The 26,780-nt window shown below is 39.9% G+C and overlaps 1 protein-coding gene across 1 annotated transcript; it reads left to right on the top strand.

Annotated features, from left to right (window-relative positions):
- The first annotated feature begins 12,141 nt into the window (after positions 1-12,141).
- Positions 12,142-24,551, top strand: cbln4 (cerebellin 4 precursor). The gene is made up of 3 exons (XM_048240256.1): positions 12,142-12,896; positions 18,616-18,732; positions 21,233-24,551. Exons 1-3 carry the CDS (start codon positions 12,600-12,602, stop codon positions 21,428-21,430), a joined length of 612 nt encoding a protein of 203 aa, XP_048096213.1. The 5' UTR covers positions 12,142-12,599; the 3' UTR covers positions 21,431-24,551.
- The last annotated feature ends 2,229 nt before the right edge of the window (positions 24,552-26,780 follow it).

Below are 26,780 nucleotides of genomic sequence, written 5' to 3'. Positions count from 1 at the left end.
TGGTGAACACTCATTTAGAGCCCGTTAACAGGCTTTGCTGAGACCTCCCATGGATGCCAAAGCTGCTAATGCACAGCTGTTCAACAGCACAGGCTGAGTCGGGCGACGTCTGCACCAACTGACACCTCTCCAAATACCCTCGCATGACTAGACGCTTCTGGACATACTTTGTTTGTGCGGGTCCGACTGCTATGACAACTGTGTCATCTGCTCTCAAAGAAAATATCTTTGTTGCATCTTAAAAGTGAGGGTAACAGCTGCCCACACAACTCCCCCTGAGAGCATTTCTAGTTTTCTGTTTACCCATTTGTTTGTCCTCTGGACTTATAAGGCGGTTAGATGGCTGTTCTTGGCTCATGACATGGTTCAGGTGGTATAGATGAGCACAAAGGTCACTCAGACATTTGAAACGGGACAAAAAAATCACTTCCTTTAAAAGCAGTGAATACTTGGTCTTGATGAATATCAAGCCTGGCTGGAATGCATCATATGTACACTGAAAAGCTTCTTCACAATGATATTTTCCCTCATGGTGAAGCCCAGAAATAAAATGGTCAGCTTAGGGTGTTTCTTTGTATGTGCTTACTTGAGAGGTTGAGCGTTTTTCATTCATATCCTGTATATCCATTGTCCAAACATATCAACCTTTCTGGAGATTACCTCTAGAGAATCCCATCCAAAGACACAGTTACAGTTCTCGTTCAAATTGCAGTCCAGTGCAAAGCCTGGGGAGGATTATACAGGAACTTGTTCTTCATCTTTTTTTTCCAGGGAACATGACGTTTGTTATAAATCAGGTCCTTTCAATACCCCTGTTATTGTTCTCTCAATTCTTTGTAATGTTTTGTTGTCCATGTGTGCCTGTATCCCTACTGGGCAGTATAATGTACCGGTATTTTGGTTGTTTGTAATATGAAAAAAATAACTGCTGATGTGGCCATAGTTTACTTTTTATTTAGAAGCAGAAGTACTCACACATGACAAGTATTGTTTTTCATTTCAGGTAATACAGTAACTTATTTAAAGGTGGAGTGTGTAGGATTTATTTATAGATTGAACATGTCCAAGGGAATACATCCAACCAATTGAATACATCTCCCACGCCCCTCCCTTTTCCGCTTCTTTGAGGATGGACAATCTCATGGCTGACACCAAACCAATTCTCAACTCAATTGAGAATTGGTCTGGACCCTCACAGTTCACTTTTGATTTCTAAGGGGCGTATCCTGCAGTGAAATGAAACTTAAAGGAACCATATGTAAGACTGTGGCCAAAACTGCTACTGCAATCACTTTCAAATGACTGTAGAGCGTTGTATCCCCCCCCCCTCCCTGACTCGAGGTTGCCAAACCGGATGCCGAAACACTACTGACTTTGTGATTAGTAGACAGTGTTTGGAATAACGCCGTTTAAAAGAACGGCGTTAGGTAACAACGTTATTTTTTCAGTAACGGGGTAATCTAACTAATTATGGATTTACTGGACGTTAAATGCGGTGCGTTACTATGCATTGATTGAATAAACTGTGTAATACAAACGCACCCCTGGCCACAGCTAGTGAGGAGGTGGGTTAATAACGACGTAGGCGGTTATAATTGGCTAAGGCAGAGTCATGTTTCAGCCAATCAGAGCCAGTGTTTTTACACACTTGCCAGCACACGCGCCACACACACACACGCATGCAACAGCTAAAAGAGATTCGACGAAACAGCAGAGGTCAGGTGGAATCCGACGATGAAAAGTTGGCATTTTCAAGGTGGAGATATAAGCACTACTTCAAATTCATTGTGGTCAAAGGCAAGAATGTGCATGTAATGTGTACATTATGTCGAAGCAAAGACTTCGTCGACATCCGGTGTAATCTGTAATTTAATGAAGCATCTCACACACGCATCTAAAGCTAGTGGCCAAAAAACACCGATACCTCCACCACAGATGATAGCTCGCCATCCACTAGCAAAGAAGGACTCGGAGCAAAGTCATCCATGCAGCAAAAGCTAGATCTTTCTGCCTCACAACAAAAACCTATGACACAAGCTGAAGTCAACCGTAGGTCTGTGGATGTGCAATATCTTTGAATTTCCCCTTGGGGATCAATAAAGCATCTATCTATCTATCTATCTATCTATCTATCTATCTAATAAATATTGAAAGTTATGTAGCCTACAAACACCTGTCTGTTCTACTCATTTCAACTGGCTGCTTAAAACTGCTAAAAAAAATCCAAATTCTTTGACATATAGCAACTTTTTTTTGTAACAGTGACGCAAATAGTTACTTTCCCTGGTAACGAGTTACTCTTATCATAGAGTAATTCAGTTACTAACTTAGTTACTTTTTGGAACAAGTAGTGAGTAACTATAACTAATTACTGTTTTAAAGTAACATTCCCAACACTGTTAGTAGATACTGTAGGTCAGGGGTGGGCAACTAATTTCCCCAAGGGGCCACATGACAAACTGGGACTGTTGAGGAGGGCCGGACCCAAAATACCGAACTCAAGTCTGAACTCAATTCTGTCCAATTCTATTCTGTTCGACGCAGACATAAGAGACACAAAACCTTGAAAGGTTTACACCGACTTAAAGGCAACTACATTGTGTCGACGCAGAAGCATAAATTCTATTCACCAGCACATCAGTGAGGGTGTTTACATCGTATGCATCCACGCACAAATGTATGGGCTGCACAAATAGCAATTAAACTTTCAAAACAAAAGCAACAATATTGATTTGCGTGCTCTGTGCTAGGCTCTTGACTATTGTTCTTTCACGGACCTTACGCGGGCCAGGGAAAGCCCACGGGCCGGATGTGGCCCGCGGGCCGTATGTTGCCCATGTATGCTGTAGGTGGAGGGTGGCACATCAGGCCAAAACACAACATGACATGACAAAACACAACATCAACATCAGTTGAGGGCTGCAATTTCACTTTTTAAATGACAATATCCTGGCCGGACTACTGTTTTCAGTGATATAAGTATTTGAAATGAACATGATTTCTTAATGTCTAGTGACATATCAGGGCCATTTTATGATTAATTGAAATACATTTCTTACATACAGTTCCTTTAAGTTGGTACATTAAACCCTTAACCTGGAAGTATAATAAATACATCCTGCAAGCAAAGGTCTTAAATGCTGTTGTTTAGTCAGTTTAAAATAAAAAACCTTCTGTGTCATTTAATACGGACTACATCAGAGCAGCCATTTTTTGTATACAAAAGTGGCGGCGCCAGTTGTCCTCTTCTGTTTGTCTTCACCCATCCCATGCTGGATAAACAGTTGTGATTGGTTCCTGGGATTTCAGTGATTTTGAGAATCTGCTTGAATGGGAGGGAGGCTGGATGGATCTGCCAGAGCAAATTCAAATGTGTTCTACGGTCCGTCTGGTCTCCAAGCTAACTCTTTTATGCTAAATAATAGAATTTTCAATCTATAGTGGTAGCGGGATTTTTTTTTACTTTATTTAAATATACAAGGATAAAAGGATACAAGGAAGTTTATTGTCACATGCATATAGTTACTGGAAGTAAGAAATGCAGTGAAATTATGTCTGGTGTCAGCCTATTTGTGCATTTATGGGGGTTACTAGAAGAGGGGTTTAGTAGATTAAGTGGCAAGGGCTGCATAAGAAAGGTGGGGGAGGATTGGGGGGGCACCAACAAGGAGCACCCAAGAGCAACATATATAGTGCTTTCATTTACAGTCCAATCATTATGACAGGTCTTCTTCTACTGCACTACTATTTAATATTTTTACATTTTGCCCTTCAAAAATAGACAATCACCAACAGAAACAAAACACAAAGGGGGACTGAATTCAAGCTGTCACTTTAATGGAAAACCTGAAAGGCCCTCTCTACAGCTAGTGTTTTGGTTTGTCCACTCTACTACTGTAGAAACATGACGGCCTAACATGGAAACTCCATGGAAGACGACCCACTCGTTTATACAGTATATTCAAATATGAAGAGCTCATTCTAAGCAAACGAAAACAATGTTACAGGTGATATACACACTTGCCGAATTACAGAAATGTCAGGTTTCTGGCGGACAGTTACTGCTACATTCTACGCACTGCATTTAAAGTTTTTTATGTGCACATATGTTCATTGAATACTGCAGTTCCGAGTTTATTTAGTATACTAAAGTCTGTGGTGTTCTTATTACTGGAACACACAGTTACATTTTAATCATAAGTAGCAGAAAAGGGGAGGCTGTTCTCAGGAGATATACATGTTTCAGGGCATATATATGTACATATATAAGCTGTTAAAGAAGCTTTGCTGGAAATGCAGTTTATCATTAGCCTGGAAAATCCAGACCCTGATAATCTAGAAAGATTAAGGGTCTGGCCAAGAACAATGTAATGGCCCAAATCGAGGGGCGGCAACAAGCATGCATTTAAAAATCTCACTGCACACAATTGGATAACACTAGACCATGTTTACTCTGAATGATTTCGGACTTCGACGCAATCGGATAACACTACGACCAATGTGTACTGTCCTCCAGCGCTGTCTTCATCAGTTTAGCTGGTTCCCCGGAATGTTGGGGTAAAAGTAACGTGCATCATTGCTCCTTGCCAGAGTGTCTTGCAGAGACAATTCCATTGTGCTCTCGCGAGAACTCTGGATTTCCAGGGTAGTTTATCATCTGTACTATACACACATAAGATGAATAAGAGACAGTATGAGGAGCAGAAGGGAAGACAAGGGTATATTCAAGGAGAGAATGTGAAGGAAGGGAGCAAACCTGCCAATGTAAGGCTGGCCAGCAGAGTGGGATTGGGGGATAAATTCCACTTTCAGTTCTGTGGCTGTTCTCCTCACCCCATCAGACAAAGGTTAACCACTGCACCCCTCCATACAAACATCTCACCTGCTTTGCTAATTACCTGCCAGCAGCCCTAGGTGTCAGAGAGGTACAGAGAACTATTAGTACTGTGTGAATCCACTCCAGACAAATATGCTATTGGATTCATAATTGTCTACACAGAACACCGAACGCATCACAGAGAGTGGCTTAGATTGACATGTGGCACAGCCATTTGTATCAGCCATTTTGGACGTGTGGACATGGGCCCCATACTTTTTTAAATTATATTTTATTACATTTAATACACAATTTACACAACACACTAAACACATCATAATAACCAGCTTCATAGTTGATAGTCCCCTGCTTTTTGACATGCTCAACATGTATGGGACCAACTTCTACAGCACTGTTGGAAGGCCATTCCCAGTGAAGTGGTTGCGACAATGCCAAGAAAATCTGTAAGACATAGGAGATGTTTGTGGACTTCAGAAGGAATCAACAGAAGGCTTGGCACCCTCTCAACATTAATCAAACTGAATGGTGTTAAATATCATGGTGTCCATCACTGAGGAGCTGACCAGGTCCAAGCACAGCTGTCCAGTCTATACACATACTAAATGCCTGGCACACGTGGCAATGCATTCACTTTACATCTGCACATCTGCTTACAGTATACTGCATAGGCATATTTATTGACGTTGTGGAAACGTGTAAATATAATACTGATCTTGTATTCTTTAAGTATGTCTTGTGTTTCATATCTTTATATAGTCTAGGCATAGACTGGGCATTTCTCTATATTGTACTTTATAATTGTATGTAACAATTAAAATGTCATTTGATTCAAACTTTTGATTTAAACATAATTTTTTTGCTTAGTACATAATCATAATAATCTATTTCAGTATTGACTTAGTTTTGCTCTACTGTGTACTATAGTAAAATGTAAAAACATAAAGAAAAAGGTGTGTCCAAACTTCTGCATGGTGTTGCATATAAGTATAATTAGTAGTAATAGTCTATCCTGTTGTAATAGTCTATCCTGTTGTAATTCTATATTAAGCATCCCCTTTGTACCATGTTAAGATGTAAGTGTGTGTAGGCCTACACTGCACAATCTTTTTTTTAAAATATTAGATCCAGAGTATCAGCAGCATGACTAATCGACATTTGCAATACAACCAAATCCATTTCATGAGTAGTTGTATCTCAGGACATCCCAACTTCTCACTCAGCAATCACTCCGCATTTTGTACACACGTGAGGTAACACACATAGACTCCAACATGCATCATGATGTGGCCTCAGAAAAATATTTGATTTAGTTTGTAAAAACTGGTGCATGAGGCACATGTGGTGCTGCTTAAATTATTTTTTATTGGCAAACTTATTGGAGCGCCAGATCGCATGGACAAATGAGTCTCATTTGTCAACAGTACAGTATTTTGCAAATAACACATTGTGTGACATTGTATGTGTGCACCCAAGGAACCTTCAGGAAGTGGACACCCGAAGTGGATGAGGCTCTGAGAGACTGCTTCGAGTGTACTGACTGGAGTGTGTTACAGTTGGAGAGGACTTGGAGGAGGTCACACAGTGCACAACTGACTACCTGAACTTCTGCATGGACATTGTTGTTCCCACCAGAACTGTACGCTGCTTTCCCAACAACAAGCCTTGGATAACCAGCAATGTCAAGACCCTTCTCAACAGGAAAAGATGACATGATTCAGAGAGGGGGACATGGCAGAGCTGAGGCGTGCAAGGGGAACTCAAATTCAAGCTGAAGGAAGCTAAGGAAGATTACAGAAAGAAGGTGGAACAGAAGCTGCAGAAAAACAACTTGAAGGAGACATGGGACTGCATAAAGGTTATCACTGGCCTGAAGAAGAACAGCAGCTCTGTGGAGGGGGACCTGCACAGGGCGAACCAGTTGAACCACTTCTACAACAGGTTTGACTCCCCTGCTCCAGCTCCAATGGCGGTGGTCTGTCCACCATCCCCAGCCCCCACCCTCACACCCCCTCAATACCAGCGCCCAACACTCACCTCCATCATCACAGGCTATCGTGCCCCCCACCATCACTGGATTTTGCACCCCTCCCCCACATGGTGATCACGAACAATGAGGTGACAACGACCTCAGTCAACAGCCATCAGACACACAGATCCCAGATGCACCCCTCCCCCTCCCCTCCCCTTACACTCCTCACCATTACAACAGATCAAGTAACAGTCCAACTTAAGAAATTGCGCAGCAATAAAGCAGCTGGGCCTGACAGACTGTGCCCAAGGCTACTCAAGGCCTGTGCTGCTGAACTGGGGGAACCACTGAAGCACATCTTCAATTTGAGCCTACGCCTTAGACAAGTTCCAACACTGTGGAAGACATCATGTCTCACCCCTGTCCCTAAGAAGCCACACCCTAGTGAGCTTAATGACTACAGACCTGTCGCTCTTACATCACATGTGATGAAGACAATGGAGCGACTGGTCTTAGGCATCTCAGACCCCAGATGCACGCCATGCACTAGACCCGTTACAGTTTGCTTACCAGGAGAAAGTGGGCGTGGGACGATGCCATCACTTATCTTCTACACAGGACACATTCCCACCTGGACAAGGGGAAAAGTGCTGTGAGAATCATGTTCTTTGATTTCTCAAGTGCTTTTAACACCATCCAGCCCCTCAGACTGGGCTTTTGCAGATGGGTGTGGGCGCTCACCTGGTAACCTGGATTACAGATTACCTGACCGACCACAGTTTCGTCCAGACTGAAGAACTGTCTCTCTGACACTGTGATCTGCAGCACCGGGCGCCACAGGGAACTGTGCTCTCTCCAGTCCTGTTCACCCTGTACACATCTGACTTCTGCTACAACACAGTCATGCCACATGCAGAAGTTTTCTGATGATACTGCAATTGTGGGGTGTATCAGGAGCGGGCAGGAGGAGGAGTACAGGAGCCTGGTGGAGGACTTTTGTGCAATGGTGCAAACTCAATCATCTTCAACTTAACACTTCAAAGACCAAGGATATGGTGGTGGATTTCCGCAGGTCTAAGCCCCTCTGCTACCAGTTCACATTGATGGGGTCAATGTGGAGGTGGTTAGCACCTACAAGTATCTGGGTCTCCACCTGGACAATAAACTGGACTGGTCAGCCAACACTGATGCACTCTACAAGAAAGGGCAGAGCAGGCTGTACTTCCTGAGGAGGCTCTTGGTCCTTCAATGTGTGCAGTAAGCTCCTCAGGATGTTCTACCAGTCTGTTGTTGCCAGCGTCCTCTTCTATGCAGTAGTATGCTGGGGTGGAAACACAAGGAAGAAGGATGTGGGGCGAATTGACAGGCTGGTAAGGAAAGCTGGCTCTGTAGTGGGAGCTGAACTGGAGTGTATCACTTCACTATCTGACAAAAGGACCCTGAACAAACTGATCAACATCTTGGACAATGAGTGTCACCCACTCCACAGCACTATTGTTAAACAGAAGAGCCTGATCAGCTGGAGACTTAAGCTCACTGCCTTGCACAACTGACAGACTGAGAAAGTCATTTGTCCCCAGGGCCATTGAACTGTTCAATGCCTCACTTAAGGGAAGAGGAGCGATAGACTTCTCTGCATAGTCTGTCTGCCTCTTCATCCCCTCCATGTACTGTCTGTCCACTAGCCACTTGTACCACTGTCTTTATGCCTCACTGTTTGCGTGCTATATTAGCACATTAGCACATATGCATAACCCCCCCCTCCATGCCACAGCCGAACTGTGGCCACACTTATACATTTTCTTAAATAGTTAAATATATAGATATATAGACTTTACTTTACTTTATTTCTGCATTGTTGCACTGTTGACTTACTCATTTGCACTATCACCATGACCACTATCACCATTGCACTACCACCATGACACTCATTCACACAGAGCACCTTAGAGCACCTTACCATACCTTACTATGCACAGAGAATCACAGGCTCAGGCCCTGCCTCAGTCATTGCAAAGCCTCTCTGATTTATTAATCACCACTATGTGGATACTGTTTTTAGAATTGATTTAGATTAAGTGTTAGTATAATTTGTAATTTTGTTATTTGTATTCTAGTATATTTTTATATATTGTATTAAGTGTATTTTGTATTTAATTATAATTTGTATTTTAGTATATTTAGCATATTCTTTATCTTCTACTGTCCCTACTGCTTAGTTGTGTTTTTATATTATATACTTTAATTACTCTTCTGCTGTTAAAGAATGTGTTTGTCTTGTATGTATGCTGCTGAGACCTTGAATTTCCCCTGGGGATCAATAAAGTATCTATCTATCTATCTATCTAGGACTCAAACTCCTGATCCTGGAACTTTGCTTGTTGAAACAAAACAATTTATTCAAATGAACTGATATTTTCTTTGTCATATCTCATTCCAAAAGTCACTACATTTAAAGTATGAATCCATTGCTTCAACCATCTACATATTAATTAGTCCAGATTACTCTTGTGTGATTGCAGTCAAGATGGAACAAACACATTTATAAACCTGAAGAGAATACGGGATGGCTTTTTGGATTCTATCATTTGAATGATTTTGACTGAATGCCAACAACTAAGCTAGCTAATGCAGCCAGTGTACTAATGAGCAAAGTGCAACTCCACTTCAATAATTCTGTAAGTTAAAATATCTCAATATCAATCAGATATCACAAAACCATTGTTCATACTGTAGGTTTTGTACACAACTAGCTTAAAACACTACATGTTGTTGTTCTAAACACACCTTATTCAAATTTAAATAAATCATTTAGTTCATTTATCATCAGGACTCTCTTTAAGAAAAGATTATCTGAGAGATAAAACATTAACAGAGCTTCACAGTCTTTTATTCACTTCAATGTTCAGCAATTGTCAGTGAAGACTAACACATTAGCAAAACAGCAGTATAGTGTCTGGTGTTAGTGTTTATCCTATTTTATTTTTCTCACTGGAGTACTTCAATATTAATTCATTTTGTATCATTACTCATCAAATTATGCTCATTGTTGTCACATGATGGTTGGTTTATAATTCAATGTTCATTATCCTGTTATTACATTTGGATAACTTTCTCTCATCCCTTCAACTTTGGTGTGTTCACAGAAGTCTTCTTTCATTGAGCATTGTTCTAAGAATTTTGCCTGTTTTTTTTAGCTTCTTTGATGATAAAATGTCTTTGTAGGGATTGTCTGTTTGAAATGAATTAGGAGTGCGCTGCTGCCTGAATATCAATGTGTTTGTTTCCATCCCGACAAAGTCAACCCAAGAGGTACAGTTGGAGAAGCCTCTTCACCTATCTCTGAGGGAAGAAAATACAAATCTCTCCTCCCTATCCCCCCATCATACAAACACAGTACTTTAATCAGTCCCACATTTGGAAGCAGGCTCTTATGATCAGGAGCGGCACAATGGGATTCATAAGTGGTCTTATAGAGAACTATGAACACAGTTTTCTTCTTGATGAAAGGACTGCAATACACAATGGTACAATACCTTCTCCTAAAAAGAGGTGGTGAAACATTTGTCATTTGTCAAGCATTTGGTCATGTAACAGTTACAAACTCTGGATAAAGGTCTCATGCTACCTGATTGTTGCTATTTAAAAATAGATTATTCTCTCTCTCTCTCTCTCTCACACACACACACACACACAAAGAAGAGAGTACCTGCTGTGGCAAACGCAAAATATAGGTCAGACAAAGTGGATTCATTTGTAGGCTGGTGAGTCGTGGCTACCTGTCGCTGAAATTCCGGGATTAGGTCTGTTTGGTTATAATTTCCTGTCTTAATTCTACAAAAATATCGGTAACAATTTACTTGAAGGTATACTACATAAGAGTGACATGACACTGTGATGAACACATGACACTGTCATGACACATGAACCCTAACCCTCTAACCCTAGCCCTAACTTGTCATGACAAAAACTGAATGAAACTTAATGACAGAAGCGTTATGTCATAAATGTTTATGACTTGTTTATAATGTTTATGACACTCATGTCACTCTTATGTAGATGCCTTCAAGTAAAGTGTAACCAAAATAACTTCTCTTGTATATCACCATCATAACATTCAAAACCTTGTGAACATGATGACTTTTAAAGTGGAGGAGTGAGTCCTCCTCTACTAAATGGAACAAGATCTACTGTATGTTTCAAACTTCTTATGTCAGATTCCAATAGCCATTAGTGGTCATCCATGTCCAAAGATAAAATGGTCATATTAACACTATATTGAAAACTGGCAACAATCATGGCAATTCCCATAGTGCTGTTACATGCCATAACAGCATATATTTCACTTTAATAACTTGTTTAATATTTGTAGACGTATTGTATTACTATCATTGTCATGCAAAGAATGTTTTCTAATGCTACATATTTGTAGACGTATTGTATTACTATACTTGTCATGCAAAGAATGTTTTCTAATGCTACATATTTGTAGACGTATTAGTATTACTGTATGTGCCCTGCAATGGTAGATGGCCAAATCAACTAAAACATGATGATGAGAAAGTGTTTATGGAGTAACATTATGACAGCAATATGGATTATTAATTATGAGATCAATAACGTGCAATTTCCTGAGAGTGCAAATACTCATAATCCTTACCATCTATCTACCACTGAGGAGTGCAAGAGTCAAGGCAGTTCAAAGACATGAAGCACTGCACAGTTGCTTCAGGGCATGGAATCAGCCTCAAGAGATATGGGATGTCAATCCCAGCAAAACCATGCTAAGCTCTGACAGTGCAAGAGTTCATTGGTTTTGTTGAATTTCATCTGAGGCTGCTGTTGACACACAGCAAACCAAAGGATGTTCTTTTAAAAGTCACAGACTGCTAAAACACTTGCTGCACATGGAGACCAGGAGAGAACCAACTAGAAACCACAAAAATGTCCTTCCACTCACTATCAATGAGTCCGTTTAGTAGTAGCCTAGCCTAGCTATAGATTATGTATTGCACAATTAAGTGCAGCCTATTCTTCTAAAATCACTAGGGAATTGACTAGGTTTATTCTGTCTTTACTGTTGTGTGTTGTTTTAAACTTTATTTATATATTTGCACAATATATTAGAAATACCATTGATCCGCTGTCCACGTTCTTTGCACGTTTTTTTCCAGTTCACGTGTGTCAATTCTCAGGGAATCCTATCCAAGTTTCCGTCTATGTATAATTGTCTTGCTCACGTGTTGGTGCCCCCTGGCAGAGGTGTCTTTGTGCTAGATAGAGATGCACACATACCCTAAGCTGAATGCAGTCAACGGTCGGCGCAGAGGGAACCCGGGACATTGTATGCAATTCTATAATGTAGTGCTACTTTAACTATTTGCAGACAAACTGTAGCCTAATCATATTATGTTAATGGTGATTATAGAATACCTGCTATGCAAGGCACGCATCAGTAGGGGGATAACAACTCCTCCAGCTTGAGTGGGGAGCGACAGAGCAGAAGCAGACAAGGAATGAGTGCGCTGCTTTCTCATCGGCTCTAAACTCCCGCGGTTTCGCTTGTTGTATGCAGGCAAGAGTTCAGTCGCCAGCAGTCTCCTGCGCAATCAACTAAAAGAAGGGGGGCAACATGACCATTGCAATTGTTGAAATTTCCGCCTGCAGCTGTTTATAGCAGTCTGTAAATTGTAAAGTCTGTGATTTGGTTCACAGATTGATGTTACTCTGAGGCGCCGAAAGCACCCGAGAGAACCTCTTACTTTCAACTTGCCTTTACGGGGATCTGTAATCATGGTGGTTATTGTGTTGGTGCACAAGGCGATGTTCGACTCCATTGTGTTTTTCATCGGCGTGGGCATAGTCGCCAAGCTAGCAGTCGCCCAGAATGACACGGAACCCATAGTCCTGGAGGGCAAATGCCTGGTGGTTTGTGACTCTAATCCCGCCACAGATTGGAAAAGCTCTTCTTCTCCACTTGGCATCTCAGTGCGCGCCGCAAATTCCAAGGTGGCTTTTTCTGCAGTGAGAAGCAACAACCACGAACCATCAGAAATGAGCAACAAAACGAGAATAATATACTTCGACCAAGTAAGATTTTATTTTATGTGGCCAGTTGTTAATAACTCTTTTAGTTTATTTTCTAAACTCTTTTAAACTTCTTCCAACGATCTGGACATATTTGTGATTATAAACTTAGTATATGATAGGCTAATAGATTTTTATTGATTTATTGAATTATACAACTTAACACAGACCTTTTAGTCATTGATCGTGTTGTAACAATGACTAAACTAAACTAAACAGAAAACTAATTTAAGAAATTACTTGATGGTGTGATATTTCTGTAAAGGACTCCTCCTGCAGTGAAGTCCACAGCAATCAGTTTGGACATTGAACCTGACATTCAGTGCTAGTGCCGCTAAATAGGATAGTTGAGTTGATCCAAAGGTGGATAATGTAATACTCAACCATCAACAGATGGTATTGTTTGTGTTAGCTTGTACCTTTTCACAAATTTTTTTGTCTGTATTTTATTGGCATTTGGAACTAATCATTGCTTGTGTATGATAATGCTTGTTGGCACACGCTCTTTAGCCTCAATCATACTCATTACCCGACCCAGTCACTAGACCAGTTGGTTCCACTGAAGCAGAATCAGTCTAATTCATGTGGACTGAAGCATAAGGGAACCTCGTGTAGCTTGGAGATAAAAGTTTCATAGGTTTGTCTATGGGGGGCACCCTCTCCACTTGTCAATGTTGATTCCAGTCAACTAATCCTATCCTGGCCTTATCAAATGCAGTTAATTCCTCTCTATACCACCCACCTTTAGGGGATTGAAGAGTGTGTGGGATGTGCGTTGGTCACAGTTAAGGGCCTGTTAATGTGTTATGCTCTTTAGTCTTTAGAGATGAATCAGACAGTGAGAAAACTGAGGGTGCCTCACTGTGACGTACAGCTGCTGCTTGTTCACTCTCTGAATACATGAGTGTGCATTTAAAGCAACACAACATAGTTATTTTACCTAAAAATAGCTTCAAACTCATATAGCTCGGGGCAGCCGTGGCCCACTGGTTAGCACTCTGGACTTGTAACCGGAGGGATGCCGGTTCGAGCCCCGACCAGTGGGCCGCGGCTGAAGTGCCCTTGAGCAAGGCACCTAACCCCTCACTGCTCCCCCGAGCGCCCGCCCGTTGTAGCAGGCAGCTCACTGCGCGGGGATTAGTGTGTGCTTCACCTCACTGTGTGTTCACTGTGTGCTGTTTGTGTTTCACTAATTCACCGATTGGGTTAAATGCAGAGACCAAATTTCCCTCACGGGATCAAAAAAGTATATATATATATATATAACTAATTTCAATACTACACAGGTTTAAAATATGGAGAATGAAGTCTCTAACACTGTCGATGCAAGCCCGGAACGCCTGGTACTGCTCTACGTAATGTTGTCAGGGATAGGAGCATGACTGTTTTTGTTGGTTTTAAACAATTGGGTACCCCCTCAGCATTAAATGGATAAACGTTGAAAACTGGGGAATGAAAAGGGGATTCCTACATAATGTTGCTTTGAACACATTCACACACACACACACACACACACACACACACACACAGACAGACAGAGAGAGAGAAAGAGAGAGAGAGAAAGTTTGTCACTGAAGTTTGCCAGTTTGTCATTCTGCAGTGACACACACAGACGGCCTACCTCCTCTTCTGGCCACTCTGCCCTTGAGGACTGGACTCTGTTATTCTGTTATTCTGGGCTTTACGTTTGGCTAAAGGCTGAAAACTGCAAGCTGCTGCTCAAAGCTACAAAATGACCAGCTGTTTTGGCCTTCTGCATCTGTCGCTGAGGAGCCAGCCGAGTGCTGGCTGATGAGCCGCTGTCCATCTGAATAACATGGTGTTGATTACTGGTGTGAAAAAGCTAGAGATGTCCCTGAAGGAGCGCTTTGCACAGAGCGTAATCTTCTCCACACAACCAGTGCAGTTTATCGCACTGACCTCATTCTCATCTTCCTTCTCTCCTGACTTTCCCCTTTTCCTCTCACTGGTCTTCATTTCAGTTCTCCCATTCTCCCATTTACTCTTTCTCTTTCTCAATCCCCACTTCTCACCTCTCTGTCTGGTGAATAATTGTCCTCTAGAGATATCTTGAGATGTGTCTGGATTTGGTTTGTCATGACTACCTTATGTCTGAAGATGCATAATAATTCAGTAGCCTAGTTGTTTCCAGCCCATGCCTTTCAAACAGGAGTCTACATTCTGATTTAATTTGGTTTAGCATTTCATTTGTTGACATGAAGGGAACATGACATACGGTGGAATGTGCTGATGCAAAGGCTCAAGAGCAAAAACTCTGTGTGAATCCATCGGCACCCTTGTGCACATGATAAGTGTGAACGCATGGGCAGAGGTTCATTAAGGTATAATTAATGATCATTTATTGTCTGGATCAATGGATTTCAGTGCTAGATGAGGTACATAAGATAATTGTCTTTTCTACACTAGGGTACCAGTTGCTGGTATTAAACAATCAGTCAATGCTTATGTTGACCACACACGTGTACTCTTTAAAGTTATCTCCTCATGGTACATTCCCACAGGTCCTGATTAGCCTAGTCGAGGCTCAGTGATATGCCTCATTCACCTATGCTATAAATGAGAAAATGCATCTATCTTGACAACCAGACATGGCCAGATGGGCTAAATAAGCTAGGATGTAATTTCCTCTGTTGTGAAACAGTATGCCACCTGATGTTTGAAAACAAGTCAAATCATATTATTGATATAGCCCTTTTAAAACAACTGAGCTGTACCAAAGGGCTTTACAAGATAGACTAAAGAGACAAAAAAACATGCAATAGTCCTATATTACAAACATATGCTATAGGACATTAAACAATAAAAGAGGGATTGCTAAACAAAAAAAAACTAAAAAGTAAAACAAGATTTAAAAATCAGTCAAATACAGGCACAAACAACTAAGAAAGGAAGCTGAGAAAAAAATGTTAAACAGGTAATGTAAGAAGCCATTTAAGATGAGATGTGAGTATATCAGTTGGCTGGAGCAGGTGGAAGTCCATTGTAGCAGGAATGTTCTGCGCAAAAGGGAACTATACAGTGTTGCCTGTATGTTGACATTTTGAGTGTTTTGTCTATACTAGCAGGACATGAGAGCAGAATATCTTGTGGGCCGGTTTCATTCATACATATTTATAGTAACCAGACTGTAGACATAACTGTACAATTGTTATGAGGAAAAGTTGTAGAGTATGTCTGATATCTGAGTGTTTGCTGTTTTGTGATGGGTTGGGGGTCTGCTATTGGGGCTGCATCTAGCTTTAGGGCCCTGTGTTTTCTTACTATTCCACTGATTGACAGTAATGTGTTTTTCATTTGATTTATTTGAATGGCAACTTCAGTAGGCTTTTAGGTGTGATGAATTGAGGACATTGCTCACAAATACATTAGTATGTACTGTACGACTTCTCACCGTACTTCTCTCAGTCACTTTGGTGCTTTTCTCACATCACTATTAACATTTGCACAGCAGTTAGTGCATTTCTCAAAACAATTAGTGCAAACTGCAAAACCTAGTGGATGACCTGCAAAAGCATGTCACTTGCTCAAAATGGATAGTCCATTCCTCAAAAGCAGGTATTCATGTCAATGAAACTGTCAGTGTCATCAAAATGAGAAGTCTTGACACCATCGTTTATGAACAAGATAGTCAAATGGCTTTGTCATGTTTTCATTATGACAGTTCTCTCAGTGTTTTCCAGTGCAAAAAAACAGAACAGTGAAATAACATTCAGGACAGCACTATACAGTATTTGTAGCCATTTTACAGTAAATTTACACATTGTGTAGTTAGGTGAGTAAGTGAGTACAAGACACTGAATAATTACATTTTACTGTATGCTCTTTGCAATTCTACAGCATTGTGACAGAATTTGATAACTAGTTCAACAATTTTGTATGTAATTCAAGCAATGAAATGAAGACTATTAGTTTTATTGGGAAACGACTATTCAGCATTCATAAGTATAGTTTATTTTGACTGACATGACATAAGCAAATGATAATGTTAAAAAACAGCAGAGAATTGTATGAAAGCAACTGATACATGCCCAAAAGTATTTGCAATTTGTTCAGAGGAAGGAGAAATTGCTATTATGATGTGCACAAATGACTAAATGTTGTGGAGGTTGAACTAATAGTTATGAGAATTTTCATTCTGATCTGAAAAAAGCACCAAAGCGACTGAGAAAAACTGTATTATCTCTGTGAAAGACTGTGTAAATAAGTGTCGATTAGATAAAGGGTTTGGAATGGATTTTAGCCACACAAACTACTAGACATTATCCTTGTCTACGACTAAAGGAAGAGGTACAAATGTTTCCGTTGATAGGTAGATAGATAGATAGAGAGAGAGAGAGAGAGAGAAGAGAGATAGATAGATAGATAGATAGATAGATAGATAGATAGATAGATAGATAGATAGACACTTTATTGACCTCCAAGGTAGAAGCGGGATGCTGGTTTTCAAGGTTTTAAAAGAGCTTAGTATCACTAAAAGTGATATTGTGATTTAGACTATATTAGGTATAACAGTAGAAGTTTGCGGTTGTGACGACTTAAATGCATTGAGATCCATAATAACTCATCATTAAAGAAATATCAGAGAACCTTTAAAAGTTTACTATACTTTAGCGGTTTATAGGATTGGTTTTTAATGTGTTACCAAAAAAAAAACAGAAACAACTTAACTGGCAGGTAAAGTGGAAAGTCAAGCAATGATCAGGCAAGACACTATGAATTATTTAATGAATTAAAGCAATCGTATGGCATCAGAGAGCATTGAGCTGACCAGCTGAAAGTATTAAATTAGCACATTGATTTTGCCAAATGTTAGTGAGACTTTAAACTTAAGACGTCATTTAAATTAGGGCTCTACCGGTGTCCTGCTACATCTTTGCTAGGGCCTGTATTTTAGCAAACTAACGATGGGAAGTTAGTTAATGAAGCTGTGACTCTTCGGTGTGAGCATTTTGCTGGTTTGCTAACTGATAATATGGAAGTACGTACTGTCATTATTACATGTGGATGGTTGAGTTATACTGACTGCAATTTTGCTGTAAATTAATTCACAGAGCAGCAATTCAAATGGGCTAATTTGAGGAAATCCGAACTGCTTTGTTAGGTTGTAATCAAGACAGAATAATGATATTAAATCATATGTTTGCCTTTAATTAGACTTCTAATTATTGTTTGACCTTTTTTCTTGCTTCAGCTGAATGAGCAGAATTAGAACTCCAGCTCCCATCATCCAACCCCACTCATAAGCACATACAATCCCTAACCATGGGACACACACACACACACACACACACACACACACACACACACACATGCATACACACACACACACACACACACACACACACACACACACACACACACACACACACACACACACACACACACAAGATAATGTTTAAGTTCTCAGTTCACGCTGGTTCGTAATCAGAGACAATGAGAAACACACACACACACACACAGATCAATCAGATACAATGAGGTGTCAGTACAGTCTACTCTCATACTCCATTCAAGTTAAGAGGAACATCCTGAGAACACAAATTCTTCTTTTACTATGAATATGCAAAATACAACTGAACTCTTTCCACTGATATTTGCTAGTGTCCCATTTTGTAACAGCAACATCAGGAAAAAAGGAAAAATGAAAATGTTTGGTATTTGATGTAAAAATGTTGTTAAAATGCATCTTTCTTTTTTACAGATCCTTGTCAACATTGGAAACTATTTCACTTTAGAATCTGTGTTTCTGTCCCCACGGAAAGGGATCTACAGTTTCAACTTCCATGTTATTAAAGTGTACCAGAGCCAGACCATACAGGTACATAACCATTACATTATTTGGGAAAACCTTATCTCCTACAAGCCAGCAGAAAAATCCCAGAAGTCTAGCAGTGCATAGAGTTATGGTCTTAAAGAGCTTTTTTATTATTGTAATGGTTATACCTTAAACAAGTGGGGGAGAATCCTTTTGTGAATTCTAAAATACTTTTTTCTCTAGTCTGACGTCATCGTACTCAATTCTAGTCAGAATTTGAGTCTGATATTGGTCCATTGGGACGAGATTATGGGGCATGTTTCAACCGATACAGGGGGGGAAATGCCTCTGCACTCAATTGGATAGACCTAACCAATCAGAGCAACGAAATAGCCTACCATGAAACCTGTAGGAGAACAGCCAAAACATCCTTCTTCTCGACAGATCCCTTAATGCTGTTTTCTGATCATTTTTTGTGAAGTTTTTGTGTCGTCAATCTCTTGTACAACAGACACGACAGCGAAATCTAAATGTCTAGCTATTCTAGCGTCAGGTTTTTTGTCTCAGGTGACGTGATAGACTATCGGCACCATTGCTCATCTGTCCGTCATCGTAAAAAAGCCCGTCCAGACAATTTGATTGGTGTGGTCGGTTTGAACTGCTATGCTACAGGCATAGTTGCTTCTCAATGGAACAAGTCCAGACTGAATTTCACAACCTCAAATTTTGTGGGCATGGTAAATTCGGGCTGGCTTCCAGGCTACCTTTTTTTTCTACCTCCATCATTTCTATTAGCCATTATACCTGGTAGTATTTCATGCAGAAAGGCAAACATCAGAGCTTGCATATGTTATTTTGTCATCCCCAGAAGTAGTGACGGTGAAGCCTATGACACAAGGCTACTTTTTGAGCAATGTTGCTGGGCAACATTTTCATGTTTTCTGATTGGATGATCTGCTTGGTGTTGTGCTTAACAATGCCCTTAGCTGTTCTAAAGTCACTGGAACCTGATTACTCATTGGAACCTGAATACTTATTGTTTAATAACAGTATTCCGGGGGGGGAAATGATGGCCAATATTAATGGGAATGTACCAAAACAACAGTACTGTCCTGCAACATTGCTCAAAAAGTTGACAGCATTTTTTAAAAATTTGGCGGAATATCCCAAGGCACACATTAAAACTCTTAATATACATAATGTACATTTCAGACATGTTAAAGAAGTATTAATCAGGTTTTGATGAGAAGAGACGTGTGATTCTTGTCCTTCTAAATATAACCATATGCACAAACTCATCAGTCTGCCACTTGTTTAATGCCTGGGTCAGTGCTCAGTACCATGCCTAGCTGAAGCCCTGTGTCTGGTGGACTTCTGGGATGTAGCATGCCACACCTAAGCAAAGCACCCAGTGTACCTGCTGATACAGTATATTCCCCCATATAACTATACTTCATGTATGGCATATGTATTAAGTGTATGTCTTAAAATCATCAATTTCCTGAAATGTGACCCTGCAAGGCGAAACCAGTCGTTTTGGTCAAATTTACAAAATTAAGTTAATGTGCTCACATGAACGGCCATTGACTAAGCTTTCCAACGATATGTATATCGAGGGTATTGCAAAAAGTATCGCTAAGATAACCGCATCCAAAGTTGGCATGGTTCTCCTGTCACGATACGCCAGAAGAGGAGAAAATCACCTTTTTAAGTAAATTGTCACGTGCGATAGTGTGAGGACACAGCTATTACTAGCCTGACGGTAGCGTGACTTTGAAGCGGATGACTGACTATGTCCATTTTTATCAACCGTTTTTTTTCCTGCCCCCTAGTTAATACCTGGGACGGTCATAAGGTGTCACTATAGAATATAATTAATGTATTTCGGGGGACGTAAGGGGAGAAGAAGTTCTATGTACACAGATTGTGTAGGCTATAGGCCCACTTTTAAAATGTGCTACTGCTACGTCAATGGAAAACTTCTCCTGGTCCGTAAAATGACGCCAGGATATTTCTAAAAGTTTGTGCTTTTGACCGTTCATGCCCTGAAAGGCAAGTCTTTCACATTCATATTCGGTTACATCTGCCAAGAACGATAGAGAGCTTACACATTGAGTAACGAGTAGCCTAATGAGTAGGCTACATTTTAGCTCTACCGTAAAACCTTATAGCGGCGTGGACAAATGACTCCTTATAGCGGCGTGGAATGACTTCTAATGTGTTTAATCTTCACCTAAATAAAGTCAGAGTTTAACCGTCAAAACGTATGTTTATCCGTGAAATTTGTTCACAATATGAAAAGTGTAGACTGTATACTGTCGAATTATGCAAAAACGTGAAATTCGACATTTTAACCCGTAGCCTACGTTTGTTTATTGTGGATTTTTTCAAAATAGCACCGTGCGCAAGACGACTGGTTTCGCCTTGCAGGGTCACAAATGGGTGACATAATCAACATATGCCTTCCTTAACTATTCCTATTCACGATCATGAATTCCTATATTACTAACCCTTTTATAGATGACATTCTCTAATATTCTTAATGCATTTGTTGACCTTTCAGGTGAACTTAATGTTAAATGGAAAGCCTGTAATCTCCGCCTTTGCTGGCGACAAAGACGTGACACGTGAAGCTGCCACTAACGGAGTCCTGCTATACCTGGACAAAGAGGACAAGGTCTACTTGAAGTTGGAGAAGGGCAATCTAGTGGGCGGGTGGCAATACTCCACCTTCTCTGGCTTTCTAGTGTTCCCCCTGTAAAGAAAAGCACATACACAAAACAAACGCACTCTATTTATCCAGTGTGTCATCATTGTGTAACCAATACCTCCCACACTGACTGGATCCAAAACGGATACTTGTCCTCAGACTGCTGTGAGAAGAAACAAGCAGACAATGTCATCTTAGGCAAAAAGATAAGGAAAACAAACAAGCATACCCCTCTTTTGAACAATACATCTAAAAACAGAGTTCATCGCTGCTTTCACTGCTTATACAGAGCATTCAAAAGAAGAAAAGAAATGTGTGATATCTATCTATCTATCTGTCCTGGAGCTCTGTGCTTATATGTTGTCCGCTTCACTTGTGTGTCTGTGGAGGTGGGAGTTGCTTCTGCAGCATGTGTGGCGCAGCTTCAAAACAACCAGAGTTTTCTGTCATCGCATATTTATAGAAATATGCCTCACTCGTGAAGACATAAGATCCTTCAGGTTTGGTCACTCTTACTATATACGTAGGATTCCACCTGACATGTAAGAAAGAAGTGGACAGCAAAATATCGTAAGTGACAGAACTAATACAACTAATTACCAGTTATAAGAAGTGCACAAAATGTTTTAGGTAATTGGTTCTTTTACATTCGAATATACCCACAAAACACCTATATAATATGCTCTATGTGTCTGTTTATGTTAGACTTTGTGGTCGCATGTCTCCATTTGTCACCCAGTCAACACAGGCTCACACACATGATCCAACACCAAACACAATTACTTCAAATTGGATCAACTTTGTAATCTGTTGAGGATAATTGATATATTGGGACATTGGGATTCTGACCAGACACCTAGAGTTGACAGTAATGCCACACTATCTTCATGACCTCAGTAATGCACAGCGACACTTATACATATAATTAGTTGATATGGCAGCTGCTAGAGAGTATTTAGAAGATATTTTCTGCGAAGCACACCATCAGCCTATATATAATCAAGAGTCCTCCCCCTATTTTAATATTGCTGCTTGCTATTTCTGTAATGACGTGTTGGCACCCAGCCAGAGAGCAGTGATGAAGCTGGAGAAGCTTGAGCTCCAGAGTGGCCATGGAAGTGATGCTCACATGACCACATGAGCTCAACCAGGCAGAGCTGCCACTGTAGCCACTTGACACTTAACAGTTCTCTGCTAATATGAAACCACAATTTATGTTAAAATGATGTTTATGGAAGCATGTTTTCATGGAAGTTTACCACAGCTACGTTTTGCCATTATGTTAGTGAAGTCCTTCATAAAAGTACCGTATTTTCCGGACTATAAGTATATATAACATATATATATATGTTGCACCTGAGTCGCAGGACCAGCCAAACTATGAAAAAAAGTGCAACTTATAATCCGCATAATACGGTAGGTGTATGTTGACAAATGATTTGAGCCAGATTCACAAAGAATAATATACACAGTGATTACAATTTTTATTGATGGCATTTATACCATCGCTTGAAGCATTTTATTCTGTATAGTGCTGAACACTGAAAATGGCACAGACTACAACTGAATTCACGCACAGTTCGCTAGCAGTGGTCACACATAGGTTTATTTGCCTCTGAATGTTTTTCTCTGTCACTTGTGTCACATAGTTTATGACAACTGAGGTCCATGAATAGTCTCAGATAGTTACTTAGCCTGAGGTGGCTGTGTTGTTCGGAATGTTCCTGATGTTCTGGATTCCCTTGTGGAGATGACGTGTCTGTGCTAAGCTCACCTGCAAATCTTAAAAAATACAAGAGAGCAGGAGGTTTTAATTTGTGGCATATTTCATTTATTCTCTGTAACATGGTTTACATATCATTTGCAGTCTTTCTCCATTTCACTGTTTTTTTCTTTTACATACCTCAGTGCATGATGCAAACATGTTTGACAATCATTTAAAAAATACTATTGGTCAAGATCCTTGGAAACCAATCAAATGTGTATCCATACAGATGCTGATTAAAAAAAACAGTTGTTTCATCCATTCTGATTCATGCTGTATTTCAGTGAGAAAGAATGTCAGGAACAGAGGGACACATTGGCATAACTATTTTGATCTAATTTGATTGAAAGACTTTTAATCTTTTTCATAAAAAGAAGAGATTGACATCCTGGACATTTGGCTAGTAATGCAATGGATTATGTTAATTATACATTAAAGATATAATAATATACAATGTTACAATACACTCCTACTTTAATGTAACACAAAAAGTCAAAAAGAAAGAAAAAAACATTTTTGTCACTAAGCACTTTTTCAGTGTAATTTACATAATGTTACTCTTACCTTTTGAAACACGTCTTAGGGGTCCAAACAACATGAAAGCGACTATGTTCTAACTGGATAATATTTATAGTGTCACTCTAAACTAGTCTTTGCACATGTGTTTGGGTGCAAAAATGTCAAGATCTGGAGCACCATATCTTGGATATGGATTTCTGTTTGGATGTAGGTTTGCAATAATAAGTCATTACATATTGTGTTCTGTCTATTATGCGTATGTGTTTTGGTGTTGTTGTTGTCATTTCTTCAGTGCTCTCTCATCTAGCAGATGCATAGTTTTCACTAAAGCCTCCACTTTGATTTGCCACCACTGGGAATTCTCCTCGACCATCTTGAAAAGTTTTGAAAAGACTTGTTGTCCAGTTTGCCATTTTAACAAAATGATAACCGTACCTTACTGATAAATTGAGAGCATCATCTATACTACTAACATGGGCTATAACTTTGGACAGTACTTGCATTTTGTTCATAGGTACCTGTGCTTCAAATGGAAATATCAGTGTACTCCCTTATACTGGCATGTGTATTGGCCAGTATCAGCAAATCATTAAGTATTACATTCTGAGTTTCTACAGTGAATTAAAGATAGATATAGCTGATGCTCATAACACAGATTTCTTAACTCAAAGGTATAATCATTCATCAGACTATGAAATTTATGATATATGGTAATAATAAGAACATTTGATACTACATTGTGTGGTATTATGTATTTATGTGGAGGGGGGCTTCTAATAATTCTCTTTAAATGGGAGAGATTGAGTACAGATGGGAGAGATTGAGTACAGATGGGGGAGATTGGAGAGATTGAGTACAGATGGGGGAGATTGAGTACAGATTGGAGAGATTGAGTACAGATGGGGAGATTGGAGAGATTGAGTACAGATGGGGGAGATTGAGTACAGATGGGAGAGATTGAGTACAGATGGGGAGATTGAGTACAGATGGGGGAGATTGAGTACAGATGGGGGAGATTGAGTACAGATGGGGAGATTGAGTACAGATGGGGAGATTGAGTACAGATGGGGGAGATTGAGTACAGTTTTAATTTAAGGGACATGTTTTCTCAGTTCATGTTTAAAATAATACGGTGACATAAGGAGACAACGTGGGCAACTGCATACTACTTTCAAAATTTCATTTTTTGTGTCAATATCTGACAAATGGGGGAAATTTTGACTGCATTTTGAGAGGACCAAACATAACAGGTAGTTGTAATCCATAATTTCTAGTATAATTGTATAATTATTAGCTGCATATTATTTTCAAGTCACATATTAGAAGTTGGCTAGAGACATTGTATCATGCATTACAATATAGAAACGTACAGAAACTAACTTTTAGAAAAACTATCAACCAACTGGCATGTTACAAATGGTCTTTTCACTATTCAAATGACAGGCCTAGCTGTCCCTGGCCAGCACGTTACAACTGTCCCCAGTGGCAGTCATTGGTGAGGCAAGAAAAGGTGAGGCAAGTGTGCTTGAATTAGGTGGGTTAGTATCTGACTCGTATTAATTTAATAGAGCAATGTCTTGAAAATGAAATACCCAACATCATAGAACAACATTCTGTTGAGCTCCATAAAAGAGCAACAGCAACAACAACAACAAGAAAAAAACACAAATGGATATAATCATATCTTTGCTTTTGAAGAAGCAGATTTTTTCCTACACTTTCTTGACCAGGTGCTATAAGTCAATGGTTTCACCTGAGACTGACCTTTGATTGATGTAGGTGCAGAGCCACATACAGTATCTGACCTGGGAAGGGTATTTCATTGGCACACTCTGACGGTTATATCTAGAATGCTTGATATGAGCATGTACACACATAACAGACACAACAGACAGAATTGACAGGTTTCTTTCTTTTATTGCTTGCAGTTGACTTATCATTTTTCCAGTTTTATGAAGACAATTGGCTAAAACATTATTGATTTCCAGTTTTATGAAGACAATTGGCTAAAACATTATTGATTTCCAGTTTTATGAAGACAATTGGCTAAAACATTATTGATTTCTGACCTGCTATTTCTTGTATTTATTACCCTCACTGAGTACCAGTTGACTAATACTAGTCTGCACTGTGTGCTGGAGCATCTCATCCGCTCACACATAGCATGTGACCCACTGGAATATATGGATATGGCATATCTGCTGAATCTACCCATTTTTCTGTGCATTTCCTCTTTCATGACTAAATTACCATGTGTGGTTGTGTGACCATATACATTTCATAATGTTGTGGGAGCAAGTTGGTCACCAGTTTTTCCAGCATACTGTGCCTTTAAGTTTGTCTGCTGAAGTTCATCTCATGAGGAGTTGAGCTTTTGCCCTTGACAGCACCACATCTTTCCTTGAAAACAGATTAATTCATAAAATGTTTTTCACAAGAGGAACATGACCTTGGTGTACTGTACATCTGAGACAGCAGTGGTTGAATGCTATGTCTCACATATGGGATTAGCTCAGTGTTGTACCACATGTGGCTCAAGGCATCATATGGACAAGGTCCATAGAAGGCAAAACTCACATTCTGATGTACACACATGTTTGTGTCAGAGAAGGTTTTACACCAAATGGTTAGTTGCTGCTACAACATGGAATTGAAGAGTTTACATAACAATAAAACAACAATAGATCTTGAGTTTTGTTTGAAATATTATTTGGTTGAAACCCTGTACTGCATTGCGAGTTTCTCTTTTGTGGATTTCCCATAAATCTGGCATTTCAAATCACTAAATGTGCTAGATATTACAAATGCAGCATACCATAATATGTGTCTAAAGGCTGAGATCAGCAAACTGGATCAGCTGAGATCAGCTAATGCCATTCTATATGAATATTAAAAAGGAATACTTTACTGTGCAGCAGCCTTAACATTTATAAGCTGTTACGGGGAATTATCACAATGGTTGTGAAGAAAACTGTTATTTCCCAGGAACAGCCTGAACAGTGAAGTGCATTCAAAGGTCCTGAATAAGTGTGGAAATAGGCTGAATTTCGCTCAATGAATGGAGGATCATCAAGTGTTCAACAGCGTCTTCATAAGGACTAAACTACAAAACTACAA

Source organism: Alosa alosa, chromosome 4, assembly GCF_017589495.1.
Source record: "Alosa alosa isolate M-15738 ecotype Scorff River chromosome 4, AALO_Geno_1.1, whole genome shotgun sequence".
Classification (NCBI taxonomy): Eukaryota; Metazoa; Chordata; class Actinopteri; order Clupeiformes; family Clupeidae; genus Alosa; species Alosa alosa.
This window is presented reverse-complemented; position numbering and strand designations above follow the sequence as displayed.